This window comes from Pithys albifrons, chromosome 2 (assembly GCF_047495875.1).
Source record: "Pithys albifrons albifrons isolate INPA30051 chromosome 2, PitAlb_v1, whole genome shotgun sequence".
NCBI classification, from domain to species: Eukaryota; Metazoa; Chordata; class Aves; order Passeriformes; family Thamnophilidae; genus Pithys; species Pithys albifrons.
The window spans coordinates 65,796,760-65,822,853 of NC_092459.1; the positions used below are offsets into that span (position 1 = coordinate 65,796,760).

Consider the following 26,094-nt stretch of genomic DNA (forward strand, 5'->3'; position numbering starts at 1 on the left):
CAGGTTGGCTGACTGTGTACTGAGAGCCTCAGTGGAAGAAATGGTATCAGCTCCTCTGTTTGTAAATCATGCTGCAACATGTAGTTATAATTGTCATGGGGAAGATCTGGGCACCACTACAGTACTAATAAATGGTCAGTAATAGCAAAAATACAGGAATAAACTATAAACAAATAGCAGCAGCAAGAGCTGGCAAGAGTCAAGAGACTTGAATGTTTTCTTTTCTTTGACTTTTTATGAAAGTTAGTAAAAAAATCTGTATATAAGGAATATTTTCCAGCAGAAAATGCCTCTTTTTGCCCCCCAAGAGTGATAACTCAGCAACAGAAACACAAATGTTTCTACACCACCATAGTTAAACTTAGTCAACCCACATATATGTTAATTCACTGAAACAAACCATTTTAGTAAAATGCAAGCATTAAAAATGAAGAAACCTCAAAAATTTATAATTGTGTATACTGTTGCACAGATCCAGTTGCACAACTTTTGCTAAAAATTTGCAACATGTTTGAATATATTAAATATATAACTGTGTGTGCATGTATTCTTACATGTGTATAAATACATAAAAATACTTTAATGTGCTTAACTCTTTCATGGACTTAGAAAAATGTCATGAACCTTTCAGATGCCAATGTTTACTGCCCTTGTCCTGAAGCAAAGTTTCTGGAAAGACAGTACCTGCCAGGCACTCCCACTCTGGCTATCAAAGGGTATACAGAGCCCAGGTGGGATGTTATTTGTCAAAAGTTCATCTGTCTCGAAATGGAAATAGGAAATGCTTTGCTACACTGAAATAAAAGCTACTGGGTTTCCACTTTGTTTCTGAAAGTGACCCAGTTTGCATCTTTTCCAGCAGCAAAACCCTGTGAAGGCCACCCATCAGCCAGGTTCTGCTCTGTGGGAGTGGTGCCTTTTCTTCTGAAGTGCAATGAGTCACAAGCTTTAAGAAGTTTCCCATTCCCACCTTAAGTGAAGCAATAACTTTTCCTTTTTGTAAATAATGTCATGGTAATTTGGGTCAAAATTAAGGACCTTGATGATTAGTTTCTAATATTTGTTCTACACCCCCAAAGGTAAAAAGGATCCTGGTAAGGAAAACAGGTATACAATTAATCACTCTTCTGTTGATTGAATGAGGTTACTAATTTTTCTATAGACTTTAAAAAACTTGAACTGCACTTCTGTATTTAATTTTATTTTTCCTGACACTTCTGGTCAACTTAATGCAATGTTAAGGCCTGATGATTCTTTGGAAAACTTAGTTCTTATAATGTTGACTTTTTGATTACACTGGGGAGTGGTACTTAGCTTAGAAAATTAGTGCAAGCTTGGACAGCATGAATATCTGTAATGTTTGGTCTGATCCAGCATCCTGTTTCTTGTCATGAACTGTAGCAGGTACCTAGAGACGGAGCAGAAATGGTGTATGGACAGGGTGATCCTTTCTCTGATACATCATTCCAGCTTTCAGCAATCAGCAGGCAGGGGATTTCTGGAGCAGGTACCATTTGGATTGTTGCCTTAAGAGGTTTTGATCAAGATATTATCTATAAATTACCCAATATTTTGCTATGAATTATTTTATTCTTATGGCTGGCACGGAGCCCTGAACAAGTGAATTCCACAGAATAATTGTGCTTTGTGTGTGTTGACTTAAACCTGATGCCTCATCATACAGATGACACCGAGTTTTTCTGATATAAGATGTAAGAAAAACATGTTTCCTGTGTATCTCTTCCCCTGCTATCACATCTTCTCACAATTAAATCTTTTTTTTCAGGCTAAAAGACCAGCAACCTCTGTAGTTTCAGCTCTCATTCCCTACCTCTGAGCATCCCATCTCTCTCTCCTGACTGTTTTCTGCACAGCTACAGGAAAATGACACATTTCATCCCTCTTGGCTCACATCTAGTTTTTGGTCCTTGTAGAGCATAAGGCATCTGTGCTGAAAGTATGATCTCAGCAGCCACTACTTAAGAACTTGGGAGACAAATGAAAATTATCTGAAAACATTTTTTCAAAACCATACCTCCTCTTTTGTTACACATTACAAAAACATAAATAAAATATAAAAAGACTTATTCCCAAACCTAGTGGCTATGGACACCTGCAAGCTGAGATGACCTGGGGCAACCCACAGTGCTGAAGGTGTTTGGGTAACCCATAGAACAAAGTGTCAGTGACTGAGGGCTGAGATCCCCAGGTGCTGAATTTTGGGGAAATGCCTTCTGAAGGTTCAGACCAGCTCCCCCTTAGCAGTCAGCAAGCAGCAGAGATGATCTTTTGCCTGGGGAAACCAGGTTGCCACATATTCTTAACACATATTTTAAAAAGAGGTTTTTAAAGGCTATACCCTCATTTTTGAATAGTTAAAGCACAAGACTAAGCGATAGGATTTAATTTTCCTAATTATTATATGAAGATGCATGGCTTAGTTTTTTGTAACTGTTTCTTAGCTCAGGAGCCTCTGGGACAGTTTTTGAAAGACTTTTCATTGAGTAATTTATCAGGGGATCAGGTTATTTCAGAGACTATGACCCCAAAAAGTTACTCCTAAAAGAAAAGCTAATTTTCACAGTTTTGTTTATGCTACATGGGACCTAGAGGAAACACAAGCAAAAGGCAGTAGCACAGCATGACTGTAGCCACCCCATTGCAGGGCAGACAAACCCTGAGGAATGTGAATTTGAACTGCTGTTTACCACTTGGCCACGAAATTATAATCTGAATTTAGGTTATTACACTATTTGTACATAACAGGAAGATATGTTTTGTGTCTTTACAGCCTCTCAGGAAAGACTCTTAAACCAGCACTGAGTTTCCAGGGAGGCCAGTGAAATTCCTGTTAAGAGTTTTTTAGAGATGAATGAAGGAAGGTGCTACAAGTTTAAATTGCTCATTCATCATCACACAGGTTACTTAGTAGCAGAAGACCAAAACCCAGAAGGCTTTCTGATGCTTGGTAAGCCCATAATAAATGTCATGAGAGGACAGAGGGTTCCTGAGGCAGGGACCAGGAGCTGATAAGGCAAGAGTTGCATTCCAGCCTCCTATCTCATGTTTACTTCAATCTGACCACTGGGCAGCATTCTTTCCAGTGAAAGGAATAAAGTGTGAATGCCCTTCTTTCCTTCATTCTGAAGGGCTAAGGCTCTATTTCCAGGCAACACATGAGGGTTTACCTTATCAGGAGAAATTTCCAAGCAGCACAGCCTGACAAACAGCTCAGCCATGTGCAACGTGCATTCATGTGCTGCAATGAGAGGAAGAGCTGGTGGAAGGTGCACTATTCTGCAATATCTTAGGGACAGATAATACTGTAATGACAACACAATCAAGTCTGCATGGTCTGGGAGCTTTAATGAGTTGCAACAGAGCTCTCCAGTTGGAATGATGTGGTGACAGAGGTTGCATGGTCCTCATAGTTCAGAGCATTCCCCAGTACTTCAGCTTGTGCTAGGCAAACAATGCAAGTCTTAAACACTCTGGAAAGTGCTTTCCATGTCAAAGTCACTGGCCAGGGTTTCCCACTCTGTTGTTTGAGTGCAGGAAAAGATGGCAACTTCTACTGATAGCAGGAATAAGTCTTGGCCTTATGAGGAATTGTTTTTCTCAAAGCTGTCAGGAAATCCTAGCAAAGGCATCGGCACATTGGAAAGGTCTGAGGCAAAGGACATGACAGACAGACAGCACCAGCCCCTCACAGTGCAGGAGGCACTGTGTGTCTCAGACCATCAGTAAGAGGACAGGAGAGCTCTCACCAGCCCAGTCCTGGGATGCACTCTGTGTGCTGTGGATCCAGCTGGTTGATCTAACTTTAAGCATAATCTACACAAGCTTTTGCTCAGCTGGGAGAAAATTCTCCTACACAAAGTTGTGTTCCAGCTTCTTTTGTGACCAGCACTTGAAGAGTCCCTGCCTGCATCATGCTATGCCACAGGGTTACTTATGTCTGCCCATCCTGTTTCTAAATAAATCCCTGTATTGACTACTATGTCCCAGCAAAAAAAAGGAATTATGTTTTGGTTTTATGAATGCATAAATTTTTAACTGCTCTTTGTGGATAATTTTTTTCAGTTAATTTCTGTGAGAAGGGCGGTCTAACTTTTCATCTGTATTTGAGACTGCAAAGATTGACCTTGATTTCAGCGGGCTCATGCAATATTGATAATCAATAATTGGGCATCCTGGAAAGTGTAAATATCAGCAGTTTTTCTTTCAGGTTTGAGTGGTATCAGTCAGGCAGGTAGGAGATTTTTCAAATGTAGAGCATTTTGTCTGCAGGTAGGATGCTCGAAAAAGAGTGGCAACAGCATATTCCTAATACCCTTTACAAAAGTTTACAGTATCATCTGTTAAAAAGCATCTGGAAAATCCACCTTAAAAAATGCACACCAATGAAATGGCCTGCCAAGCTGCAGCTTCCCAATCCTTCCATTATAAAGAAATTTGCTTATGGTGCAATTTATACAAGCTCCATATTCCAGAAAAAATACATCAAGTGGTATCAGGTTACCAGAATCAGTCCTAAAGCAACTGTTTCCTAGAAGGGAAGGATAAAAAATGAAGTAACAGCTTGCTTCACATTCAGTAAGTTGTTGTCACACAGAACTCTCAGGGAAGCAACAGGAACATGAGAAATAAGGAAGGCTTTTTTTTTTTTCTTCTTATGAAAACCTATACGGTAACTAAAAGCAGAGGAAACACCCACTTTTCAAAACTGAACCATAATCAATTTTCCAGCAGGGATAGTGTTGCCAGCCAGCAGTCTATCTGCTACATCATAAAAATGATAATATCCCTCCCTCTTATTTGAGAATTTAGTTGGAAAAAAAATTGTTATATCTAAAACAGCCTTGTCTGAGGGCTTTGATGGCCAAAAGGTTTTGACCTTCTGTTTGGGGTCAAAGAGGCTTCCTGAAATAAGATCTAATACTACAAACTCCCACTCACTACAGATAAGCTTGTGTTCTGTCTTCCAATAGCAATTCACCATTTCAAAGACACAATCTGAAATAAAAGTAAAGAAAAAATTTGCAGCCTTTGCTGAACTACTTAGGTTTTACTGCAAGGGAAGCAAACATTAGCAGAAGCCAATGCAGCTGCTATAGAGGATTGGTTTGTTTTTTATTTTTTTTTTTAAGAAGCTACAGAGATGCATGGAACAAAACTAAACCACATGTTCAATCAGTGGGAGTTAGAATAGTTTCACTAGAATCCACAATCATCCATTCATCTGCTGAAAACACCAATTTTTTTACAGGGAATTTTTCCTTACTTCCCCCACTTATCTGAAGCTGAAACAGCAAGAAACTTGAGCCCAGACAGTTCCTTATTTCGGAGATTAGTCTGAGTGCTAGAAGAGCACTTTTACACAAAGTGGAAGTGACCCACTTAATTACTGTGACTCATTTCCCTCCCTCTTTAGGCTAGTAGTTAGCTGCCATGCCCCCATTCCCCTCACCCCCAGAGGAAGGGGTCTTGTTTTGCCAAGCATATGTGTGTAGCTTTAATATGAAGCAAAATGTGTTCAGGAGAGGAGGGTGAGCCTGAAATACCTGGATCTACACAAAACTTCAGCTTCGCAGGAGTCTTGTTTTGACAAGCAGTAACTCTGCAGTTACACAGCCAGGTATTATATTGTCTTACAGGGTAAACCTAGGCAAGCACATGCTTGTTTAGAGCATTTTAAAACATTAGATCTGCAGAAAATGTTAACTTGTCCACTTTCCCAGCTGATGTGATCACCTGCTCCCATTATTTGATATTCTTGAGCAGTAAGAACAAGGTGATCCTGCAGAGGTAACACCCATGTGATGTATTTCACTCATGTACAGGCAACAGCAGTTGAACTTTTAGAGCTGATGCTGCATTATGAGTTATGATTATATATGAGTGAGTAAGAGTGTGACACTGAGTATATATTCCTTTGATGGTTTATATTTTCTACCCTCCTGCCAGATAATTCCCCTCTTATCAGCTGCTTTCATTCTTAAGGTGAGTGTTTTTAGATAATGTATATTATAGAAATCCAATCAGGTGACAATCAAATTAAAATACTTCAACGTTGAATAAGGTGTGTAAGAGCCTAATATGAGGGTGTGAGAGCTCAGACACTGACAATATGCTCAGAAAGGCCTCAGTGACGAGGTGAATATTTTCTACAGTTTCAAAGATTGTCTCAGAGGAGATTTTGTTGCAAAATAGAAAGTTTCTGAGCTGCTAAACTGAGAGGAAGCCTGAAAGGATGGACCCTTTCTGCCAGGACATAGTGGGCAAGAAGGAATTCAGTTTCCAATTGCTGTCATTTCTGTTTTGTCTCACTTTTGGTTTTATCTGTTTTTAAAGCTATGGGATCTAATTTTTGTTAAAATAAAACTTGGGTTTCAGTTCAAATGCTCTTTTGTGGTCTTGGGAATGCTCAATTTAAGAAAAAGTTTTAGTTAGATTTGCCTCAGCATTCTATCCAACTTGGAGTCCCTTCACGCTACCATAGGCTGTGAGGAACACACCTGTTTTCAGTAAAGAGCAACAAGAAATAAGAATTTCTAACTGCCAGGCTTTGTGAAAATGCCTTGCAACATTGTGACAGGTGCCTATGTCCTGCCTTCAAAGTTCAGCAGGGTGTTTTCACTTGGGGAAGAGACGTGCTTCCTCTAGCAAAACAGAACACATAATCTTGTCTCAAAAGTTGCAGAATAACAAAGATATAAGGCTGTACAAAGCACGCAGTCTTTTTGTCTGCATTTATTTGTGTGAATCTTCCTGATCTCCCACAGGAGATTTATATCTTGATGGTATTACAGTGGAGAATCAGAACAAGCAGAATAGGGAAAAAGGTCATTGGAAGAATGGACAGTCAAATGGCTTCTTCACAGTTAAAGATGATGGGACTGGGTCTTGTAATACCCTTTTTGCACAGAAGGGCAAAGTGATGATTCCTGTTGCCTGATACACTACACAATTATTCAGTTTGCAAACATGGAGTCATTTCTACTGGGGTCATCACCATCATATGTGACTGTCAGACAGACTTTTCTTTTTTACTTGGCAGCAGCAGATCCAGTTCAAAGAATGTCTGGGCATCTTCCTTTTGTTAATTGAAAAGAATATGCCTTTTTAAAGCATTCCCATTAAGGCAGAGCATAAACATAAAACTAATTTAGGTTGGAAAGGATCTTTGGATCACTGCATCTCTGCTGCACAAAGTAGGGGCAACTTCCAGGGTGCTCAAAACTTCATCCAGTTAAGTTTGGAAAACCTCAAAGAATGCATTTAATTTCAGTCAGGACTTCCCATTCCCAAGCCAGTCCCCTGCCAGGACCATAAATTCTGAGTACTCCTGCTCTGAGAAGACTCTTCTTGAAGATCAAAAAATGTGATGCCCCTTTACAGTGCTTTATGGCAGCCTCCCATGGTATCCTCAAGAAGATGAAATCTGCTCTCCTGAAGACCAGCATTATGACTCTGCCTTCTTTTCTTTCCTTAGGGGCTTAAATTTTATTGTCCATGGCAACAGTAATGTCAAATTTTAAGGCAGGTTGCCAGCTAAAGAGCAGAACAGTCAGAATATCAGCTTATTTCATAGAAAAGAGTGTCAAGGCAATCCTTTATAATGCAACTATGAAACTCATATAAATGTTACTGTAATGCAAGGCCAAAGGGAGATGCTAGTGAGAATGACTAGTGTATATCTTCCTGTTACTTGTCAGTCCAGTTTTACCTTGCAAGTTTTACCCAGCAATGAAATAGTTAACAACACTAAACTGTATATTGCTGCATGATTTAAGTAAAAAAATGGCATTAAGGTGAATGGCAAATGTTCAGATCCTTTAAGATCTTGCTCTGCCTGCTTATGGACACTGCTGAATTGCTTATCTTTGGCTTGCACTTTCAAAATCATCCTTACAGCCAATTGAGGGCCAGCAGGATGTTTGTGGAACATTAAAGCCAGGGGATAGAGCACAAAGTAGCATCTTCTGCTGGACAGACTTATCTTGTGCTGCTTGGGAGCCAGCTCAAACTACCCACACAGTATGTGTTCACATGATTATTTGCTTCTCTTGGGTCATATACTGCCTTGCTCCTCCCTTCATCTCCTGTATTTTTTCATAATTGCTTTCAGAGCCCATTGTACAAATGGAACAGCAGAAAAGCAACACTTAGAATGGACGTGACATTACCTCACTTGTAAAAATAAACACATGTATATGCTTCTATGTGTATGCACATCCAAGTTTAGTTTAGTGCTTCTTGTTTTTCTGCCTTCCTGCTCTTCCCTTGTTGACATCCATAAAGAAGTTGCCATTAACAATAGTTTGGAAACTAGTCAGCATGAATTTATGAATAGAATTTCATTGCTGTGCTATTTTGTCAGTTGTCAGTACTTAATTTTACATGCCATCCATAACATCTCCAAACCAGAATCTGATTGACTGAATATGTTTTGGCTTTAGCTAATAATAACTATTCTGTTTTAGAGACATAAAGCATTGCTACTAAAGTGTGGTCCTAACAAGGAGTTTGAATTTGAGGAAATCAAGGTCTTGATTTGATCATGGCAAGGAGTTACAGCCAAAATACTCTTAATCTTTTCTTCAATCTGCCAAACAAGATGTTGCTGTATTTGGACAACCAGGCAAGGAAACCTCTAGAATTTCAAGTTACTTTCAATGCATAAACCACATGTAAACCAGAATGCAAGCAACATGATACAATAAATAAAAGCATTAGAAATTCCCAATAGCATGAACATTATGAAAAATATTGATAGCTCAGCCTTTCGTGCTTCCTCTCAAAATGAAAGAAAAGCAGGCCAGCTCCTTATCTGTCCCTCCAGACTATAGCTGAGATCTTGAAAGTTACTCAGCCACCTGCCTCCCATTTGAACAGCTCTGGGGGTTTGGGCCTTAGTGTCTTCTGTCAGGGTCATGCAGATATCTTTAAGTTCCTTTTATTCAGGGCTCTCCTTTTCCTTTCCTTTTTTTTCCTTCTTATTTTCCCATTTGAGTGAATTACTATTATATTTATCACAGCAGCATTTAGATTAGTTGGTGCAATGCTCGGTTGCATGTACAGATACAGGCTCTTCTACTTCCCTCATCCAGCCTGTGACTGACAGTGCTGCTGCTGCACTCTTCCCATGTCCCAAGGTTATCATGGATAGATTGAAAGTCCTGACTTTAAGGAGATGTCAGCTGCCTCCACAACCCACCTCTGTCAATGCAATAATTGGGACCTGCTTTGCTCCCTACAGCTCACAAAGTACTTCATCCTTATCATCAGCTCTCATTCATTGCATCACACAGTATGAGCTTTCAGATCTATTATTGTGATACGATCCTTCTAGCAATTCCTATTGGTTTTAAAACCAATTTTTTCTGCACCTAAAGGCCTCTAAGCTCGCATAATTGGATTGGTGCTTGCACACTAAACTCTGCTTGCTAATAGAGTTGTCAGAAAACTATCTGGTTGCATATCGTGCTGACACAAAAACAGTGAAAAGAGAAAAGGAGAGAGGCTCATTCAAAATGCATTTAATAGTCTGTCTTCCCCAATTAAAAAAATTCCTCTCTTCTAAAGTCATGACGAGCAGTTCACCCTATACTTGTCTAGGGTTGTAATGGTGTTCAGAAGCTCTTTCGTATTTCAACCCAGGGTAAAATGCTGATCTTGCACAGCAATTCTGAAAACAGAAGGTAGCAGGTTTAAATATATTTTTAAATACATTTAATACACTATTGCAGTTGTTGTTGAATGAATTTAAAGTATGAGGGAGGTACAATAAGTCCGCTCCCTTAGCACTTGAATCTTACTTTATAGTTCAAGAGAGCAGAGGAACAAGGGTTTATGCAGAGCCCTTCTGTCTATCAGCCCTTTCCCCAAGTACTTTTGAGCCTGGGGGTCAGTTTCAATCGTGTTTGAGAGAGCAGCAGCCTCTTCAAACTAATTTCACAGCAATCCATACAGGCAGAGGCAAGCAGAAGCCAGCCTTTACCTAAGGTTTTGGTGGGCACGCAGCTCTAGCTTTGTTCTTGCACACATAACCTCTTGCTCTGCTCGCCTACTAGGCAAGAAGTAGAGGCTTAGAAGAACTAAAGAAGGAATCATTCTGGGGACATGGGAAGAGTCTGGGTGTTTTGTTATGGGGAATTTTCAAGAGGCCATAAAGAAGATAGGTTATTTCTGTGAAGACCATAGCAGACAGGGGTTGCAGATATATGGGAAACTAGAACTCCATATTTATGGCTCTTACAGGTCAGTGGGGTGTACTGACATGCACAGAGGTTACTTTCATAAAGTCCAAAGCTACAAGTAGAAAGGATTCATTTGTTCACTCATGGCATTTCGCTGTATTAGAAATGGGACTGATTTCAAAGCTACACCTAAACGTATGACTACATTGATATAGGGGCTTGGCCTTGGTATTACTTGGTACTTTTAACCAGACCAAATGGCCTGAGCTGTAGTTCTCCACCCCACCACACTTCATTGTCCAACCTCAACTAACCATATGGTCTCCCAGTTGCTATGTGACAAAGGAGACTCTTGTCCAGGCCCTTTTGACAATTTTATGCTCCTGTAAATCTAAATGCAGGTCCCACTAGCATGGTATCACATGGGCCAGCTGTTCCCTACAGCAAGGGGACCAGGAGGCAATGGAAACCTGGCCAGCAGGACCCAGCCTCCCCAACCAGGGCCAATCCATAGAATCCAAATGAGGTGAGCAGGACAAACCTGGAGACAATGGCCAGAACTAGCCAAGAGCCCAGATCATGAAGCGATACTACGATGATGAAACAGCTCCAAGGTCAGGCTGGAAATTCAGTCTGTTGGTCAGGATTAAGACCAGGTCTAGCAATGGCCAGGAAGGTCCATAACAACCACACTGGACTAAGGCAGGATGCCAATCTGCAGCTTGACATCTGGATTGATAAAACCCATAAAGAAATAAAGGTGTGGCCACAGATAGGGACAAAATGGAGAGTAGCATTCCTCCAACACAGCTCAGCCAAGGACAAACTAAACCCTGGCTTTAGCTGAAAATGAGGCTTCTTGGTCCTGAGGGTGTGGGTGTGGCTGGAAGCCCCAGCTGAGGCTGATCCAGGCTCAGTGATTAGTGCACTCAGGGGCCTGACATATTCACACTTGATGAAGAAGATGGAAGATGGCTCAAAATGGTGGAATGGGGCATTTGAATCTACTCAGCAACTACAAAGAACCTGTGACAATACCCCAAAAACAACAAATACATGCTTCAATCTGGCCCAGTGGCTGGCATGGCTAGGCTGAAAACATGCACTGAGGATGTTTTGCTGCAGGGGTGGGAGTTGCATTCTCTTGCTCATGCTGTTGTCTTTGCATTTCCCCATAAAAACATATGGGGAAAATCAGGTCTAGCATCTTGTTAGCTTCAAGATTTTCTTAGACTTATCTGAGTCTTAACTGAGAAAAAATGAAAACAAAGAAGCCCACTTCAAAGGGCTAATATGCTGTAAACATACATACAACAAACACATGCACCCACTTTTTACTGAACTTAGATCTACAAATATAGATTCTATGTGAGGCAAAGCAGACAAGCGTCTCTTCTTCGGACTGCTTTTCTACTGCAATTAATTTCAGTGTCCACTGAAGGATTAAGCTTACGTTAGTACTGTGAGAGTCTTTATGCCAACCAGTTGATATGAAAGTAACTACGCTGAAGTTTTGCTAGGCCACTGATCATTCCTGGTGTTAGCTCCAGAAATATGAGAAAATTCAGGCTAAGCTGAATTGCTGATTCTGTTATTAAAACTACTATACCTTCTTGTCAGCCAAAGTCAGTGCTCAGCACAGTGTTCGCCATCTGCCCTCTGTGCAATACTCATAAATGTTCCAATCAATATAAATTTTGGGATGTGTGGGCAGTGCTGGAAGGTAAAAATATTCCTTCTTTGCCAGATATATGTTAATTGGTTTTTTCATTTTGCCCATATGGGACAGTAAAATGTATTTGTTTTCTTGCCAATAAAGGAACATTTTCCTAACTCTCCTTAGGCACAAGCTATCTACAAAAGGAGAAGGCTCTGATGTTTCCTGTTGCGTTTATGGTTTACATTACAATTCATACACAAATGCTTCTTGGCATCTAAATCCTGAGCTAGAGGTATTTTTAAACTTATGTCCTGAAATAGGAACTTCAGAACACTGTGTCGGCATCTGGCAGATATCTCAAGAGCGTCATGAACTATTACAACTTGAGGAACTTGGCAGGCACTCCATGAGCCTTGTGTACCTTACATGTGTGTAGGAGTGCTCTAACTGGTTAATTATTGAGCATCTGTACAACTAGTCTCTGTAATGGGCATACGTCCACCCCCCCAACCTCAAAAATACATGGTGGTATGTCCAGATTTCGCAGGATCTATTTGAGTCCCTGAGCAATGAAGGCTGCTCAAACATGAGTGAGTGACAGCAGCCCACTATTTTATAAGAGCAAGCATTTCCTTGGGACCAACCTTGAATCACTAATTAGTCTCACTGCTCCAAAAATTTGGCATGTGTGTTTCAATCCCCATGTGTTTTACAAAGTGCTGATATGCATACTAAGGCTGAAAACATTTTATAAAGTGTCTGGGGTCTCACGTACAATAGTGTTTCCTGGTAGGAGAGCACAGGAAGCATTGCAGGCCCCCTAGGTGAGACAGTGGTGATGTCAATGGTCCCCTGGTGGTGACCACTGTTCTTGCTCCAGGATGGAAAAGACAACCACTCCTGGTAAAAAGTGACATTGTACCGATACTTTGCCCCAGCCTAATGGACATTGCAGCCATGCCTTATGACTGCCCAAGAGCAGTAGCAGCTGTGTTTGTAGACCAAAGTTTGCCTGGAAAGCAGATTTCAGAAATGTCTGCTTAGTAAGACCTTTGCAGAGGTCTTTTGGTAGGAATTTTAGAAGTGATGTCCTTCAGAATATCTCTGGTCTGCAAGCATGCTCTTCCTGGATAAATATTTGCTGCTTTAAGAAGACACACATGTACTATATGCTTCCCTATGGTTAATGACACGGCAAGACTTTTGCCATTTTTGAGGGTCTTAATGGAAACCCAGGCGAGCAGCAGCACCAGAGACCCAGGAAGGGGAGTCGAGGCAGATCACCACTTTCAGCCTGGGCATGTGTGCCACAGTGAAGTGTAAGGTGGCTTTTCCCAGGTGCTTCAGTGACACTTAATTCCTTTGCCTCCTGTTTTTTAACAGAGCAGAAAAATCTCCCAAACTTGGAAAGACTATGAAGAGAAGTGCAAAGATCCAAGTATAGACCATGGTGTAAGTCAGTCCCAACTCCTGCACAGGGCACAAGAGTAACACAAAACCAGAGTATCAGAGAGCTGGGGCCTGAGGTGAGAGGCAAGTGCTCCTTTCAATCCTATGTCAGATGTGCTTGTTGAAGATTCCATCTTTCCTGAAGCTGAGCCCCTTGTCTGACCCATACTCTCCAACAGGCCCTGGTATCTGTCCTGGGGCTGTCCAGTTTTTACAGTAGTTGAAAGGAACCAGAATGCTTCTGATGTCTGTCTCTGGGCCTGAGCTTCTGTGGCCAGGCAGGACTTGCTCCCCACCAGCCCTTGGCTCCATCATTTATTGCTTATTGCCACAGAGTTTAAACAGTTATAGAATGTGTTGCAAGACAAAACTTTTAACTATGGCCTTTATTTAATTTGACACTGGGTGAGGGCTTTATTGTACATCTTTCTTTAGCAGATAAAAATGTGTTCAGTCTATATTAATTTTTTGTTCCCTGCCAATGGCTGGCATTGATTGGTTTCAGGGTTTTTTCACTATAAATGTTAAAATAAACAAACCAAGGTCCCAAGTGGTGGTCAGGGATTTTGCCAGACCATGGGAAGTAGTGGGCCCCAAGAGGCTCTGAAAACCACCCAGAGAAATACACTGCAGAAGTTCTGCACCAAGGAGGGATAGTAATCTGTTCCAGAAGCTAGAAAATATTTTCCAGGAGACATGGCAATTGCGGCTTGAGATGGAGAAATCAAGAAAGAGAGCGATGGATAGAGAGAAACCTCCCTTTTTCCAGGAAAAATGGAGAAGTCTAAGAAAAGAAAAGCCCGTGCTGTTGCAGGGTATTTAGCCACAAGGAGAAATTCTGTTTGCATTTACAGAGATGAAGAGACAGTTCTTTGCCCACCCGTGGAGTTCAAACAGGCTAAAGCTGGAGGAAGTCTTTGTTTACAAGAGATATGACAAATAAGGCTGGTAGATAAGAATTAAAAAAATTAAACTAACCTGTACCACTCAGACCCACAAAATGAGGGCTAGAGAGGTCAATAACCCTTCTGATCTGAGTTTCCTGAAGTCAGCTGAGTTTCAGTCCTTGGGATGGGTCATTAGGTTTTGGACAGTCTTTCTCATAAGGAGCCCAATGACTTGACTAACAGAAGCTTGTCAAATAGAAATGCCTAGACCTTTGATGTGATGATAGCTTGACATGAAGAACTGACCACTTTCTTTGGTAATTTGTTTTAATGCTTACTATCATTGTTAAATATTTCTGATTATTTTCTCATTTGAATTTGCCAGGCTTCCACTTTCAGCTACTGGCTTTTGTTGCACATTTCTCTGCTAGACTAAGAGCTCCTTCGTCCATGACATTTTCTGCCAGGAGGGAAACATCCTCTGTAATCAAGTAATTTCTCGGGTTTTTTAAAAGTCTTAACAGATGGAGTTCTCTAAGTTTTTGCTATGGTCTTTTTCACTAGACTTTGCACAATTTTTGGGCTGTTTTCCACATCCATGCCAATATTTCAACAACCTTCTAAAACTGTGGGCATTGAAACAATCTCCCTAACACTGTACACATGGATAAAAACACATCCCTGCTCAGACTTGATAGCAGTAGTAAATTCTTCTGTTGCTGTGATTTTTCAATTGCTATCAGAAGCTGACCTGGATTCCAGTCACTAATGATGTCCCAATCTCTTAGGGGCTTTGATGTTGTCTCTTGCTCACATGTTCAAAGTCATACTGATAACTTGACTCGGTTTCAAAGGTTGAATCACCAAGGACATTTGTGAAACTTTCACCTCTTTTTACAGCAGAGATCAGTCATACATCTCTCACCTGAACAGTTCCTTGCCAATATGGCAAGACTGATTCCTTAAGTGTGACCTACTGCTGATGATTGAGACACTGCAGTCAAACTGCAATCTAACTGCTTCTTGGCTCAGTCTGGTTAGAGCTAAGCAGCATTGAAGAACCTATTGCATATGGATGGCTTTCTAAAGGGAACCAGCTAACAAGCTCTTTGAAGTGGCTTCAAGTACTATGTTAATCCCTTTGGAAGAAACCACACAGACATTGTGTATCATTAGTTTCTTACAAGAATGCTATCTTGTAAACCAGTGTAGACTTCTAGTGACTGTGTTGCCATCTAATTTCATTAACAATTCATTTTTCTGCTGCCTGGGACCCCTTGTCAGACAGACTAAGCTGCAGTGCTGTCAAGTGTGCTGGTGACCTACTGTGATGTTGGCTGAACAGTCTGCATTGTTCTAGTGTCCTTCTGGTGTTTCAGGATTCACTAAAAATGGGTGTTTCTAGGCCAGGATCTTCTACATCATCTCTGTAGGTCTCTTGACTGCAAGTTTCCTAGGTCTGCTGTTTCAAAATATTTATCTGAGTCAGTGTTTTTTAATATAGTTCTGCTTTATGAGAGGCAAGAAGGCATTTGTGATCATTAGCTTTCTGACTTCCAAATACAGATAAGAACAGAAAAAGCCTATCTTTTCTATGTGACCATTGATAGTATTATATTTTTTATCTATCAAAGGTCCATTTACTTCTTGTAGTATTCCTTGCATCTCTGCAAAGTAGTCATATTGCTGCTTATGACACAAATAAGGCTGCCCCATTTTTACTGTCTTCATCTTCTTTTTGCATCTTCCATGTTACCAAGCCTCCAAACTTTTATCTTTCTCTTACTGATGCGTAGTTGATTTCATTTGAATATTGCTGATTAATGGAGAGAATTTTCTGATAGATACTAAAATATTCATTCAGGCTCTTGTGATGTTCTTTGAATTTCACTACATTTCTAAAACTGAAATGGCAGTGAATGTTACAACTAAGTGAATAACTTTAAATCAATTTTTGGTCCTAGTTTACTTCCTTTTAATTTAAACTTTCTTTCTCTCTTCAATTTTACCAAATTACTAATCAGTTTTATGAATGATTAGTAATTTGAATGTTGAATGAATTTGTCTCCAAGTTAGTCTTCTGCCTACATTTCCCCGCAACTCCTTTCAGTTACAGGAAATGTTTTTGATTTTTTTTTGTTTGTTTGTTTGTTTGTTTTTTTTAATGAAAATATGTCTACAACTCATCAGTAATGTCTTCATTTGCCTCTACTGACTCTCATGCTGCTACAGGCAGTCTACTACCAAGGTTCAGTCCAGTGACTAATTATCTTTATCTAGTGTAAGGATACTGAAAGATTTACCTCTATGGACACAATGTCCTTTTGTTAGAAGTTCTTTTCAGAGAAGGATTGTCTTGTAAGGAAATCTTACCTCTCCAGATTTTTTTTAAATAAAGCAATTAATCATATCTGCTCCTCCTTAGCTCTCTCAAATTCTCACTCTGTGGCTTGTGCTGGAATAAAGAGCAAAATGGGAGGAGGGATAGAGGCAGATGGAATAAGGCTGACTAAGAGGTGGACATATCAGTGAACTGAGAGCAGTGAAAGAGACTTCAGGGCCCTGGGACAATTGGTAGAGGGATCATGAGGACAGGTAGTGATTTCCTTGATTCTTCTGATAACAAGGAATAATATTGATAGGAATAGGCAGAGGGGAAGAGGAGGTGCAGGCACTGATCTTTTCTCTGTGGTGACCAGTGACAGAACCTGAGGGTATGGCCTGAAGTTGTGCCAGGGAGAAAAAGGTTCTTCACACAGAGGGTGGTTGGGCACTGGAACAGCCTCCCCAGGGCAGTGGTCACAGCACCAAGCCTGACAGAGTTCAGGAAGTGTTTGGATGATACTCTCAGGCACATGGTGTGACTCTTGGAGATGGTTCTGTGCAGGGCCAGTAGCTGGACTCAGCGATCCTTATGACTCCCAACTCAGCATATTCTGTGATTCTGTGATTCTACTTTTGGGTTTGTGTTTCCTGTAATAAAGTATTCTTATCAGAAAGGGGAGAGCTTAAAAGAAAGTTTTTTACTCGTGTCTGAGTTTTAAGCCCCCATTATTGAATGCAGAAGAAATAGAAAATATAATGTAGTTCATCCAATTTTTTTGTGTAAATAGATCTATTCTGTGATGCCTCTGTCTAAATAGTTCTCTATGTTGCTGGTGAAATAAACATAAAATTTTCTTCTATACCTTGCATATCAATATTTTTTCTACCATGGTGATGATAGTTAGGGAGTCATTAAATTCGAAAACAGGAACGTAACTGGATAAATAAACCCACGGGGTCCCAACCCATAAAGAACTGGTATCCAGGTATTCAGCCAACTCAAACTGCAAATGTTTATGTAAGAAAAGGACTTGTAATTCTTGTTCTGAGCAAGGCCCCTGAGTAATTATGTTCCAATACAAAACTCCTCATTCACTAATGCCATGCACATGAACAGCTCTTGCAAAACTCTTGAGCAGTCCTGAGCTCAGTAGCAAGCATAAGCTTGAGTTGCCTGATGCAGGTTTAACTGGAGACAGAAGAAACAGAAGTGGATAGGCAGAAGGAAAAGGAGGGGAGACAGGACAAAAGGTAGATTCAGGTACAAGATAGCTGAAAGTAAAGAGCCTGTAGCAAAGCCAAAGCAAAAAATAACCTTTAATCCCAGCACAAGGCCATCTCCAAAGGAGGGAACTGCATCCCACACAATTACTGATTAACAGCTCATGCTGAAAAGGTCAGAGAATAACACTCAAATACTCACAGTCAGACAACTGTCTGGTTGACAGGACTCCTTAAAGGAGGAATCAAAGCCAGGAATCCCAATGCCAATTGCAGATGTACATTTGCGTTCTTCCCCCAGCCTCTTTCCTAAATCCTGAAGGCAGCAGGATAATCAGGTGATACCAGAGACTGCCATTTGAGATGGTTGTTTTATTGCTCAAAAACTAAATGGTATTTTGAAGCAAAGATTTGGCTAGCCAAAGTTGAAGGTAATGAGGAGACTTGTCAGAGCCAATGAAACCCTGTCACAATCCCTAATGCCAAGTCTTTTGCACTTCCAAAGTAATCACAGAGCTGTATCCGTAAACACACATAGAGTCTGCAGGGCCTTGGAGCAGGAATAAGGAAGGAAGGGAAAGTCACTTACTGTGGGATCAACTGTGTTTTCTGTCTGGCAGATATGGTCTAAAACATGCCTGGAATTGAGAAATTTATCTATTGTGCCTTTGTTTGTTTTAAGAAGCATTTGCCAAAGAAGATGCCACGTTACCAGGAAATAACTTTCTGACGTGATACCGTATTTTCTGCCGAGTTGTTCTGGACAAATGACTGGACTGAATGCCCAGCTCCATGAAAACAATTGAGGTCAGGCCTCAGATACAAGGGAGCTATTTTCCATAGATACAGGCTGCTTTATAAAAGTATCTAGGAAGGCACAGTAAGCATAAGTGACACTAGAAAGACTGGTGTCATGAATGTTTCTAGCCTATTTTGTTAGGCTTTTCTCAACATAAAGCTCTTCATCGCACCCCAATATAAAGCCAATGTGAGAACAGCCACTCTCTCTCTTTGTTTCACATGAAGCTGCTCTCTGATCTAGACCCCAGGCACAGGGTGGTCCCAGCCAGATCTCAGTGAGATCTCTCCATGCTGCATTGTGGGCAGAATTTGGCCCATTCAGTAGGGAGGTAAGAAGGATGGGCAGGCACACAGTTGCACCTTTCCTTGGTGTTTTAAGTTAGCCAGTCTCTCAGACAAGTGTAAACAATCACTAGCCAAGATAAGTATGGAGAGAAGAAACATGCAGACTGGCACACGGATATATCTAGGCTGCCTACAAAGGGAGGCAGCGTAACCACTGTCACTATCAGATTTATTTACTTCCACCTTGTCTGGATGAGCTGGCAAGCCCTGGCTGTGCTTGTAGAGACAGTCACACACTGGGCACGTGTATGGGACCCACACACAGTGCTCTTTGTGGAGTGACTGCCTCATGGGCACCACATCAGCTTCCTCCCATGTATGCTGTGGCTGAATCCCAAAGAGACTACCAGTGTCCTCATTCCCTGGCCAAATCCAGCCATTCCTATGGAAACATGTTCACCTGCAAGCTACCATCCACAGGGAAAGAAAGATGTTTGCACAGTAAGGAAGTGAAAAAAAAGTTTGTCTGCTCTTTGAGGATAAAATATTGACTCTTGTTCGCAAAGTATGGGTAAAAAGACTATGTTTTTTACAAAGTAAGGCTCACTGCTTTGCAAAACATGAACTCAGTTTCTCTTGCTAACAATTTCCATAGGATCCATTTAGGATACATCTGTCACATTTTCAGGAGGTTGTTAAAGATAATTTTTCCTGATACTAATCTAACAACTCAGCAAACATGAAGTAAACAAGTAGATGAAATATGGTGAATTTCCTAGATTGGCTAGAAATGAAATGCCAGTTTCCTTCTCACAGCTCAGTTATCATGTGGAAAAAACCCCTTAAAAATCTCTTTTCAAGATTAGTGCATTCATGAGGTCCATCAGGGGAACAACAAGGGGAAAGCTTTAAGGACAGAGATTTAACTGGTGTATGCTAACAGCGAGAATTACTGTGGTTATATACCTTTTGTGTCTTTCACATCTTGTTTCCAGTGAAAGAAGAGCTATTTGAGTGCTTTCTTGTGTTTCACAATAACTAAGTAGAAAGAGATAGATTTGAACTGCCTCATCAGGATTCAGCTATTTCTCAAAATGTTGTTAGTCTAGTTTGCTCCAGTGGCTTATTTGGCTTGCTATAAAAATCGATCATTTACACATAAACTTGGCAAAAGTAATTTGTTTCCATTCTGGTCTGGGAGGTTTTATTGCACTCTTGAGAAGAGTGGCAGTTGGGTGAATAAGGCACATCCAAGAAGTCCTACTGGGATATTATTTCCAGATTCTGAGATAATAGCTTTGAGGGGACAGCAAGTGCTTGCTGGTACAGAGTATCTGTCAGGAGTGCATGCTGGGAGTGATGTAGGTTGGGCAGGTACAGCAGATCACATGCTGCTGCAGATACCAGAGAAGAGGAGGTGCAGACACTGGAGCATGAGTGCCAAAAGGGTACATCACCCACACTGGGAAGGACACACACCTCTATCTGCTCAACAGAGATCAGCTGTGTATGACCATGGGCTGGTATCAGTCTGTCTCTCCTGCTAATTGGGTTTTTCTGAGCTAAACATGGTGCTGTCAGACAAACAGTCCCTGAAGCAACAGAAGGAAAAGCTTCAGTGGGCATTAAAAGTTTGCCTTCAACCATTGTTCACAGTGAGATTTTTTCCTGACACTAATCTAACAACTCAACAAACATGAAGTAAATGAGCAGGTGAAATATGGTGAATTTCCTAGACTGGCTAGAAATGAAATGCAAACAGTGGTGTCTGTGAGATAGGAAGCAGCCCTCTGTTGTAGCAGCTTCTGCAATTTGGTTAGTATTTGGAGGGCTGCAGTCCAACCCCTGATCTGTCACACCAGGGTTTACTGGCATGTCTGAGATGTCCTAACCTTCACAGCTGTGAAGAGCTCACAGGCCAGATCTCAGCCCTAGAACTGCTTCTAACTTCCAGCAATTTCTTGTTGTTGATGGAATTAAAGGGAATAGGAGCCAGAGCAGCAATACAAACCATTGTGACTCTGAGAATGAGAAAAACGTTCCCACAACAATGGTAAAAAATTATTTTGTATGCCAGCATCAACTGTCGGTGTACAAGTTTTCTATGGGCACAAATTTGTTACCTCCTCCAGGATGCCACAATAAAATACAGCAATAAGAAATTACTGACTGAATTGCTCGAGATGGCACATGGAGAAGGGGGAAGGCAAGAGAGGTAATGTTAATAAATCATTGTCCTGTCCAGTGGGCTTCCATTATTCATAGAGAAGGGCAATTACGAAGGCATACCACTGTCCCGCTTCCAAAGTTTAACATTCCTGTTTGATATCTGATCTAGCAAACAGTGTTAGGAGGTATCCAAGCAGCATGCACAGCACTTTAAATGATTAAGGGAGCAAAGTGCTTGGACACGTTGGCATTCTAGGCCATAGCTCTCCAGCAATTAAAGACATACATACATACATATATCCCCATGGATCTCCTTAGATATTTATTGATATGACCCAAACTTGTTTTCCCTGAGAAGGGAAAACCACATTCCAGGCTCACTGTTAATGCTGTGAAGTCTGAGGCTGATGCATCCCTGAAACGAGTTTATGCTGCCAAAGTCAGAAGCTGACTCCACTTCTTTCATTTCTAAAGCGATGGTGGTGCTCCCACTGGACTCCACCTCTCCACATCTAAAGAAAGGTCACTGAAGGATTGGCAAGATCAAGTGGGCAGTTCAGAAACAGTCACCTCCTCACCCTCCACAAATAACAGGCTGATTGGCTCCAAATCCAGGACTCTAATCCCACAGAACAGATTCCAATCTAGAGATACTTTGTGCCCAACTCAATGAGTGTAATGCCTACCCTTGAAAATGAACCACAAGGCTTCAAGCTTGCTTCAGCACAAAATTACAAACACTTCAGTTTCTGCATTGGCATGTCTCTGCTTCTGTTTCCCATGACCATGGGCAGGCTGACCATGAATTAAGGAATCAAAAATATTTCACATGATTGCATGTTTGCCCATCATAACATTATAGTCACCTTCCTCAATAGTTCCAGTAACCCCTGACAAATTGAAGAACACTGTGCCAAGGGTCAAAGCATTAACACTTACCTGCAAAACTTTCATTGACCTTGGCACCCTTCCTTGACTCTGAAGTCCAGCTATAAAATAGGGATAATAAGATTGATCTGTCTCACTCAGGGGTGCATTTCTCTGTGTGTGCATGTGAATATAAGCTTAAGGTCTGCAAATGAGATGCAAAATATAGCAACAACACTGGAGTTAACATCTTCTTAGTGTTGTACACTGGTAAGTGAGAAAGGAGTTAGATGGACTAATTGAGGTAGATTTTTATAAATATCTACTGAATAGAGGGTACAACAGAGTGCAGAGCCCAGTATGAACTTGGAGCTGAAACATCTCTTTGGCTTGCCTGACCTGTAGACTTGCACCTTTATTTATGGTTTGAACCACCTTCTCACCTGAGCAAGGTCAAGGTTTAATCACTTGAAAGAAGAGGAAAGTGGCACTTGGAGTAGCTCTAGCAGTGACTGGGGAAGGATAAAAGCTAGGCAAGCTTTGCAGGGAGAGGCACTTACTGCATGCAATTCTCTTGCTTTTGAATGTTTCAACATTTCACGTTACTTCTGGGTCACTTATCAAACCTCTTGTGTGTTCAAAACCAATTTACGGGGTAGAGAGAGAGAGCTTACAGGAACCAGCATCTCTATATTGTAGGTCAAATGCTCTGTTGTTTTCACTCTGGTCAATAGCATGGTCCTCCCCTTGCTGTTGTGTTGTGCCAGGGAACCTGGGTGGAATTATGCAGATGGATAGGCAGGGTTTCAGCCTGCTAACGAACTAGTTCAAGGTGATGAATGCTTTTCATAATATCTCATATCAGCTTAGGCTGTCAAATTCACAGGCTGAAAGTTCTCATTTGTTCTCTGACCATTTAATCCAGGCGCTGTATCTTTCCTGTGGCTTTTGGGGAGAACCCACAGAAAAGCCTTCTTCCTGTGGAAAGATCCACTGACCTACCTGACCTATGATTATTTCTCTTAGCATGTCTGTTGTGGATATCTCAGTATTTTAGTACAAGAATAAGCCTGACTTTGCTCCTACTGACACAAATGTTGGTGATTTTTAACTCCAGTTACTGCATGGAGCTTCAAGGATGAGTGCCAGGCCCCAATAAGAATGAGTCTTTACCTTCCTTCAGCTGCCAGGTCAGAGGTTCCTTACTGAAAGTGATAGTCACAAAGAGGTAGGTGTCCTGACAGCACCACCTCCTTCCTCTGGGTAGTATTTGCTCTGTAAGTTTATGATGGTCCTTGTCTCAGTAGTTACTGTCTCATTGAGTTTAACTTTCTGACATTCAGAAGAGAAACACTTCCATTTTCATCAGAGAAAAATATATTGGATCATGGCAAGAGAAGGTCAGTAACTTGTCATCTTCACCCTCTCAACCTCCCTCTCATCCTCCATGAGGAAGTTCTAGTAGCAAACACATCCATCTGAATGGTTTGTGATAGATACTAATCTCTCAGCAGGGAGACTTCCAGAAATCAACTTACACAATTTACACAAAGAAGCTCACAAGTCGTGTTAGCACCACTGTCACTTCTGAGCTAAAACAGCAGCTTTGCAAATGTGATTCTTTGCTGCTCTCCAATTTATTTGCCACATGTCTTAAGTAGATTTTTGCTACAAGTGGGTATGAAAGACTTTTGAACAATCCAAGGCAAAGTCCAACAATCCAAGAGGATTTGACTACATTCCATGCAGGAGCATTATGGTCTGAGGGACAAGGTCTTACTCATATCAGCAAGAACCAAGGGTGAAGATCAGTGAAACAGGATGCCAATAGAGCCTCCATCTTCATTGCATTTGCACCCACTGCTGACTGTGTCAGTGCCAGCTAGAACTTTTGGCTGCACTTTCCTGGGGAAATACTGTCCTTCCGCACCTGAATGGAAAGGTTTCATGATGCTAGAGATAAAGCCATGGGTACAGTGTCTCATATGCAATCAGGATATGTGGTCTAATGCAAAGGAACCTCAAAATACGGACTGTTCTGGTCAAGCTTTAGTCCAGTGTAGAGATGTGCATGCATCCACACATTGCTAATAAATGGATTTACTTCTCATATAAAACACTAAACTGAAAAAACACCCTTTCATTATGCTTAGTCTCAGAATGCTAAAACCTCCCTGAAAAACCTGACTGTGGCTAGCCTACTGTTAAAGATCAGTTATCCTGTCACTGGCTATTTATTTCTCTCATGTATAGTGGTGCCACTGCTGGCACTGTGAGGTGCACAGTGCATTCAATAGATGAAGATCTCTTTTATGCTACTGTACATTGCAGATGTTCTGTGCTTCGGAACTCACTTGTTGGGCACACTGCTGAGCCCTGTCCACTGAACCCCCTAACAGAACTACCTGTATTTTAACAGAAGGCAAACCATTCAAGCTTGAGTTATCCTCTCTCTTTTATGTCCCAGGAAAAAGTGCTGGTGCATATCTCATTTTCTCCAGTCAGAAATCTTGTACTGCAAACTAGCCTATGAGCACCTCTGTTTTAACCACTGCTGACCTCCAAATGCCAAAATATTCACTCAATGGATATTTGGAATGCCTAAGTAAAATGCACCTAGAAGGAATGTAGGTATGGGAATTTTATTCCAGGCTGCAGATCATTAAATTGTTTTACCCAGCTGACACTGGCAATTCGGTTTTTGTCACTCAACATCTTTGTCTCAGAAGAGCAAACATACAAATTGAATTTTGGCAATGTGCACCAGCGCCCCATTCCAGAAGATGTTTATTAGCTGCCTTACCAGCAAAAGAGCAGAAAGGCTTTTCAGAGAGGTTGCACCCTGTTTTCTTGAGCAATCCTTGACTCATTATCTCAGGATCTCACATTTCAAATACTATAATAAGTGAAACTATTCATTAGGAAACTGGCAGTCCATGGTCACCTTCTGATATCTCTGACAGTGTTCTCAGGCCTAGTGAGTCTCTGTTTTGCATATGGGAACTTTTTTCCCTTTACACAGCTGTAATAGATCCATTGAGACAGGGAAGATCTCTCTGAACTGCCAGTATTTTCTCAGAGATATAGGCTCAATATTTTCCTCACAGCAGTAAAGAATTCTTATCAAAGATTTGGAAAATCTCCTCTCTCTAACATCCTGGAGGCAATCCACCCTTACTTTGGATGGGCTTTCCACAGTTTGGTGAAGTGCCACCATCTGACTAGTTTCCCAGGTTGTGTGAAAGCTCCTCTGCCAGGCACACCACCCCTGGCTTGGGCACATGTCAAATTGTTTTTGAAGCCTTTTGTCATCAGCTTTGGGAGAAAAACATGACAAAGTAAGAAAGAACAACAGGAGCTGATGTTCTGGCTCCTGGATTACCTGGAGTGTGCAACTTTGGTGCATGAAAGGACTTTGTGTCTTCTTCCCAACAAGGCAGAAAACAGATATTTCTGAAGGGTGGACTATGGGATCACTTCAGCAAGGTCAGAATTTTACCCTTCTGTTAGGCATCATTCTGGAAGCACCCGATAAAGTGGAGAAGTGCTCAGGTGAGAGGCAGTGCTGCTCTGCTACTGCTCCTGTGCCAGGGATAGCAGCAGGCTGAAGACACAGTGGAGAGCAAAGAGAGCTGCCAGTGTGGTCAATCATTTTCAGCTAAGGAGGTCTCTTCCTCAGGCCCTGCTTAGTGATCTCCTTGTTTCCGGGGTACGTGCAGAGGTCATCATATTTTCCTAGCATTGATTTTCATAAGGAAAGGACTTTGTGGAAACCATATGCAATTGGCTTAAAAACTGATGCTACCAACACCTGCCATACCTATTTATGTCTCTTTTTATTATCTATTTACACAATGCTGATACAACACTATCTCTACAATATCCTTCCTATAAGCTAAACTTTGCCCAGAAATTTCATACAACCACATGTAGAAATAACCACATAAATCTCCAGCAGAAAGGAATGAACTTTTCTGTATAGTTTTTGGTGGCTTGAAAGGTTTTCTCTGACCTTAATGCCCACGGGTATTCCAGCACATGATGAAGAGAGAGGAAAGTTCACTGTGTGTTTGCCGCCCATGGGCACTCTCTGATGCAAGAAGCATGCCCAAGCCTCTGACCACTGAAATTCCTCAAAGCAAATCACAGCTTTAACTGCTTGGAAATATGTTGAATTTCTTTGTACTGATCAATTACGACCCACTTGCTGCGAATGACCAACCTCCTG

The 26,094-nt window shown here is 41.2% G+C and overlaps 1 protein-coding gene across 1 annotated transcript in view; it reads left to right on the forward strand.

Moving 5' to 3' along the window:
- LOC139684695 (uncharacterized) overlaps positions 1-23,075 on the forward strand; it is a 52,327-nt gene extending 29,252 nt beyond the window's left edge. Inside the window, exon 4 of the mRNA XM_071580884.1 lies at positions 22,984-23,075. Coding sequence (XP_071436985.1) covers positions 22,984-23,075 — 92 coding nt within the window. The remainder of the gene's footprint in view (positions 1-22,983) is intronic.
- The last annotated feature ends 3,019 nt before the right edge of the window (positions 23,076-26,094 follow it).